General features: G+C 38.1%; 1 protein-coding gene across 1 annotated transcript in view; it reads left to right on the top strand.

Moving 5' to 3' along the window:
- The window catches only part of ZCCHC8 (zinc finger CCHC-type containing 8), a 17,687-nt gene extending 14,637 nt beyond the window's left edge, over window positions 1-3,050 (top strand). The window contains exons 13-14 of the mRNA XM_019538753.1: window positions 331-448; window positions 1,538-3,050. Of these exons, the coding sequence (XP_019394298.1) occupies window positions 331-448; window positions 1,538-2,364 (945 nt within the window). The 3' untranslated portion in view covers window positions 2,365-3,050. The remainder of the gene's footprint in view (window positions 1-330; window positions 449-1,537) is intronic.
- The last annotated feature ends 3,199 nt before the right edge of the window (window positions 3,051-6,249 follow it).

Raw genomic sequence — 6,249 nt, 5'->3', positions numbered from 1 at the left:
CTGTCCATGCCGGTCGCCAACATCAGCTTGCAGGGACATGTAGCTTTCCTTCACATAGAGAGCTACACCCCCGCCCCTTTTGTCAACACGCTCCCTCCTGTATAGGGTATAGCCCTCGATACCCATGGTCCAGTCATGGGTGGAGTCCCACCAGGTCTCCATTATTCCAATGACATCATATTTCTTTGCACTGAGCAGGAGGACGAGCTCGTCCAGCTTATAACAATGTGTAAATAATTCTGTGGTAGGAAGTGTTATTGTTTTGTCTCGTATGGCAGTATTATAAAATCTTAACTTGTTCTTCTTGTTCCTGCGTAACTCTTTCCTCAGCCAAGTCCAAAATCTAATAATAAAAGGCCTGCCATTCAGACAAGCCCTCATAATTCAAAGAAGCTAAGAGAAGACAATTCAGTGGTGGCTTCAGCAGCTGACATGGATGTAGATTCTGGTATAATTTACTTTTTTAATATTTTGGATTTGCTCCTTTCTCTTCAGTGTTTATAACTGACACTGAATTACTAAGCCATTATCTAAGAGGAGATTTAGATGGTATTGGAACTGGCAGCTAAAGCAAACTAGCTATGGTGCTCAAATATTTGCATTATTTTTGGCTCATATTTGGGGCTGTAACACCCACCATTTCTTCTTCGAAGCATTTTACTCTGTAACAGAATGGTCTGTTCAAGGAAACTGGAATCTTAGGTCACCGCTCCTAGTAGTAACACTGGGATTACTGAGGCCTCCTCTGAAGCTGAAGGCACAATGGGATCTAATGTGCAATTTGCACAATAATGCCTTTTGCCTTTCTGCATGTGTATGACAAGAAGCACAATTGTGGAATCACTTATTGGATCTTATTGCCAGCGCAGGGGGAACATTACCAGTTAACTGCAAAATACCTTTAATTTGTAGAGGGGTCCTGAATAACAAACATGCTAATTTGAGTTGGTCTGGTTTCAGTTTTTGAAGGATCGATATTAGCTACAGACAACACCTTTGGTATTTTCAGGAGGGGCCATCTATAAAGCATGTGTAGAAACTGTTGCCTCTTTTAAGACTGATTTTTTTTTTTTTTAATGAATTGGCTTCTATAGCAATTCTAATCTAGTGGCTTTTGGGTTCTCTCTGAGGAGAGAACCTCTATACATCTGGGAGCACAAATCTGAAAAGTTTGCTTTCAAACCTTAAGTGTTTATCTGTTTTAAAAATGTGTGGCTTTTTTATACTACCATCATGGTTTCCCATGAGATTCAAAATGACATCTTTGTGAAGGTTCCTTGGGGATCCTATGACCACCTCCTGCCTCTCCCTCTCCCGCCAAAAAAAAACCCACTCAAAAACCTATCTTGCATGACATTCATTTGGATATAACTTTCTGGTTTTGAGCCTGAGATTCAGGATATGGGGGTGGGGACAACGATGACAAACACTTAATACAAATGTGCTGTTTTTAATTGAAGCTTAGGTTTGAAATCAGCCAAGATAAGAATTAAAGCATCAATACTACTAATTAAGATTTTTCATTATCTAATATTAGATTTGGACATGTCACAGAGTTCTCAAGCCTATGATAGTTTTCAGTTCCAGCCTCCTCTGCCACCTGGATCGCCATCAATTTCAACACCACCTCCATTGCCACGAGGAACACCTCCTGCTACTCCACCCAACTTTACACCTCCTCAGCCTCCAACACCTACTCCCCCTCCTCTTCCCAGGAATACACCACCAATAACTTCTTCCAGTGACTCGTCTCACCCCAGGGTGGGAGAACCTGTTATGGATGAAGATACTTTGACCCTAGAAGAATTAGAAGAGCAGCAGAGACTGATTTGGGCTGCACTAGAGCAGGCAGACAGTACAAATAGTGACTCTGATATACCTGCAGACACACCGTTAGCTGGGAACTCTGTTGCATCATCACCATCTAGGAATGAACTGGAAGTTCTTCCAGAAGGAAGAACATCTGAGAAGCTAGTTGCAATGGAAACTAGTGTTTCGGGCATTAATATGCAAATCCCCAGCAATGAGCACTTTAAAAGTAGTCCTAGTTCAGGGGATGGGTTGCTTGATTTAAAGGAAGACCCTGATCCTATGGATTCAGAAGGCATGCTGGATGACAACACTACAGCCTCCAAAAGTGAGGAGAATGATGAAGGAAACAAAGGCATTGCTGACGTGGTGACCAGCACTGAATCATCTACAAAAAATTTGAGTCCTGTTCCTGACATGAGCAAGTTTGCTGCAGGAATAACGCCATTTGAGTTTGAAAATATGGCAGAATCTACTGGTGTGTATCTTCGAATCAGAAGCGTGTTAAAAAATTCCCCCAGAAACCTGCAGAAAAAGAAAACGCCTTCAGTGTGACTGGTCTTCCTTTTGTGGTTCCTTGGGCCCCAAAAGAAATTAAAAGTATCCGCCAAGTTGGATATGCTTCTGCACCCTGCTTTTCAAATGCTTGTGGAGAGTGGACAAATACAGTTCTGCATCTGTTCTTCCTGGTATCAACTTAAGTCCATTCAGGGCTCCCACTTAACCAGGACCAATGCTGCCATTTCAGTACAGGAGAACTTGCTGAAATCAAAACCTTACACAAAGATGACAAGACTATTGATTTGTTTTGGTTTGATTTGAATTTTTTATACCCAGTAATACATGGAAGTCGTGGCTTGCTGTTGAATCTTTTGGTTAAGATTTATAATGTCTCTGACTGGGGTCAGGTGGAATGGTGATTTTTATCTGTCCTTTGTACATTAGTCTGCTCTTTCTACGTTTTTTGCTAATTACCCTGTAGATAAGTTTAATATATTAATGTTTTTAAAAGATCTGCCACTTTTAAATTTCCCATGTTAAATCCTGGCAACCAGATGGAAATAATCAGGGATTACCAGCATTCGCCTCACCATTTCAGATATTTTTATAAATTATTTATGTGGGGTCAGTTTTTTAAGTACCACTTCTATCTTTTGTAACACCATTCTTCATGTAAACTTGCTGTACATACCTGTTTGTTTTTGTGTACAGAGGTTTTAATAAATATGTTTTTCATACAATTTTTTTTTTAATGATTGAGTTCCAAGCCTTTCAGGTTCTGGTTAGACGTTTAAAGCTACATGGATATGAATCTAATCTGGAAGTTAATTGACACAGAATTAATTGGTAAAAAGGGGATGAATGTAGCTTATAAAAGCACCAAATCTGTACTTTGTAATAACGCTTGGATAAGAAAATATTACTTGCCTTTAAAAGGTACTTAAATGTATAACTATTAAAATCATCCTACCTTGCTTTTTTCTTTTAATGGAGGATTTATGGGTGGGATATTCAGGAAGCACTAAGCAACATGGATTTGATGGACAGTTATACTAGCTTGGGTGACCTTTTTTTTGCCATGAAATAAGTATCAGTGGGGCCAAATCAATGGTGTAGCAAATGCAATTTATTATCAAGATTCTAAGATCTTATTACAAAAGAAAGTGAAGAGACTCCAATGACTATATTCAAAAGCATGTATAACACTGATCAAAGGTTCTGACTGCCTTTTTGGAGCCTGCAGGTCTCTATCTAAAGAACAGGTACAGCTTGGGTAATAATGGCAGAACCATCCTAGACCCTCTAGAGGTTGAGGCAACAGAGCATTCTGCATTTGAATACTTCAGAAATCTTTATTTTTAACTAGATATGTGCTTCAAAATAGGCACATTTAGAATCTTTAAACAGAGGGAATTTTTCTGGATGGCTCTTTATACTAGAGGTGGATATAGCATAGACTGCTCCACCCACTGTGATGAATCTGTTTAGGTGTGGAAAGTCATAATAAGCACTTACACTTAAATGGTTCTAGTTGGGTGGTTTGGTTTGGTTTCAGAACTACCTTGAGTGAAAAGCTGAAATACAGGTTTCTAAAACAAAAGTAGCTTTTTACATTGCATCACTTTTTCTTTCTTGGTAGGTGGAGACATGCTGTCCTTACGAAGCTACAAAACAATTTTGTCTTGTTTCTTTTCAAATAGTTTCTTACAAGCTTTTCTAACTTGTCAAACTTCAGGAGAACCCAGAACCCTGTTAGCCAGGGTGTCATGGATGCTGCCTCGCTTGCATGCAGAGGATGATGAAAGACACTAAGGTAATTAAGTGCTACAGTGTACACACCTTGGGTGTGTTAAGGCATTCATGTCTGAGACATTCACTTAGAGTTCTCAAGTCTCTCCTGCACCTCTAAGAGGAATGTTAACCACTTGTGTTAAAAATGTTGCATAATGTATGGCCTAATTTTACAGACATGTGCACACTACTTATAGAAACTTGGAATTGCTAACCTATATGCAAAGATCCCTCTAGCATTAGTTTAGCCCTTTAACTACACACACTTCATAATAGGTCTGCTGTTCCATTTAACAGCTCCAAAAAGCCAAGTTTTTTCAAAAACCAGTGAACCAGTGTGTAGGAGTAGGAAGAAAAAAGGAACACAATTGTGAATTCTCGTCTTTGTTTTAAGGGGATTGGGAGAAGGAGGAAAGGGAAGTTGTTCAAACAGCTCTAGTTTCATTAAAGCTAAACCAAACTTATGCTCTCAGTAATCTTTTTATAGAGAGTTCAGAATCTTATGAACTGTATTTATAATCTGTTCCACATCAATTATTAGCTACAACACTTAAATGGGGTCACTGAATCCAAGTGTCCTATGCTTTAATTTCTCTCACAAATGAATTGTTTTTCGTTTAGTTTTAGCCACCCTGGTTTTTTTATATGTGCGCGCACACACATTATGTAATCCTGATATAATTTAATGCTATTCATTATATATCGTAGGGCAGAGAAGAGGCTTAAGGCATAAATTTGCAAGAATGACTACTCTCCAAGCAGTCCGATTTATACAGAAGATAAAATATTCCTTTATCCTCCTAAGAGTTAGTACTGTCAATTAATTTTTATTATGGGCCTTTTCTTCTCTTTTTTTAAATCCAGATTTTCTTTATCAACTAAACAAATACCTCTAGATACTTTCTGTTACAAAACAGAGGCTGCTAGAACTTAATCCTTATATCCAATGTTCTGTACCAATTGCAATGTGTGACTTTTGGATTTAAAAAAAAAAAAAAAAAAAAAAAGAGTTTTTTGAGTTGCCTGACCAATCCAACAATGTAACTAGAAAGTTTCTGTTCTGTTTTTTGGCATGTAGGATTATTTCCCTTATTTGTGTGTATGTGTGGGGGTGAAAACACTAAAGGGACTGTTTAACAAGATGTTTTGTATCAAACTCATGGGAGGACAGTGTTATAACACAACTATTGCAGTCTTGGAATAGCTAATATCTTCCACCAGAATTCCATCCCCGCCCCCTACCCTTTTAATAGTCACATTAGCCCAGTCCTATAAAGATACCTAAGCACCTATCTCCTATTGGTTTCACTGAGAGTTGGGTGCCTGCCTACCTCTTGTCTTAAATTGATTTATGTTAACAGGTGACAGGCTCAGCACTCCAGTTTGAGTTGGGGGGGGGAACTACAAAAAAACCTGGGCTAAATTCACATGAAGTCTGCTTCAACTTGAAGTCAACACCACTACAATCATGTCGACAATCATAAGAGTTACTGCCTTGATCCTACAGAAATCACTGAGTGAAATCTTGATTTCCAAATAATTCTTAGACAATTGGATCAAATTTGGCAAAGGTCTATATTATTGTGGTATTTATTGAGGTATTTAATTGTTCTAGTCTTGTCACCCATTGTAGTCAACATGTTACATATTTTGAAGAGGTTTTTTTATTTATTTTTTTTTTCTTATGTTAAGGCTTATTTGAGCTCAAATAAAAATGCAAGATACAGCCTTTAACCAGAAAGTATCTTTTGGTTTAGTTGCTAAGTTTTGCTGAGGCACCAAAGCATTTTCCTGATGTTTTAATACTATTTCTTGTAGTGATAGGTGTGGTACAGGAATCTAATTTAAAGCTGACTAAACTGAATGAGTAATCAAACTTATGAGATGGATACATTATAAGTATGCATTATTCAAACTTTCCCACAGACTCTGACAACCACAATTCAGTTCTGACCTGAAACTCTCCTGTAGTTCTAGCCTTAGTGTTCTTTTTACTATAGACATGAGGGTACTTGTCTCGTAGGAAGCAGAATATGTTTGTTTATTCCTTAAACTAATGCATAAGATTCTATATTGAAAGCCACCTGCTTCCCACCAGTCTCCATAAGAGTAGCAGAAAAATTGCACTAAAAAATGTACCTGGAAAGT

The sequence above is a fragment of the Crocodylus porosus genome, unplaced genomic scaffold, assembly GCF_001723895.1.
Source record: "Crocodylus porosus isolate Cpor-Errol unplaced genomic scaffold, CroPor_comp1, whole genome shotgun sequence".
Lineage (NCBI taxonomy): Eukaryota > Metazoa > Chordata > Crocodylia > Crocodylidae > Crocodylus > Crocodylus porosus.
Note: the sequence above shows the minus strand (reverse complement) of the source record. Positions and strands in the feature narration are given on the sequence as shown.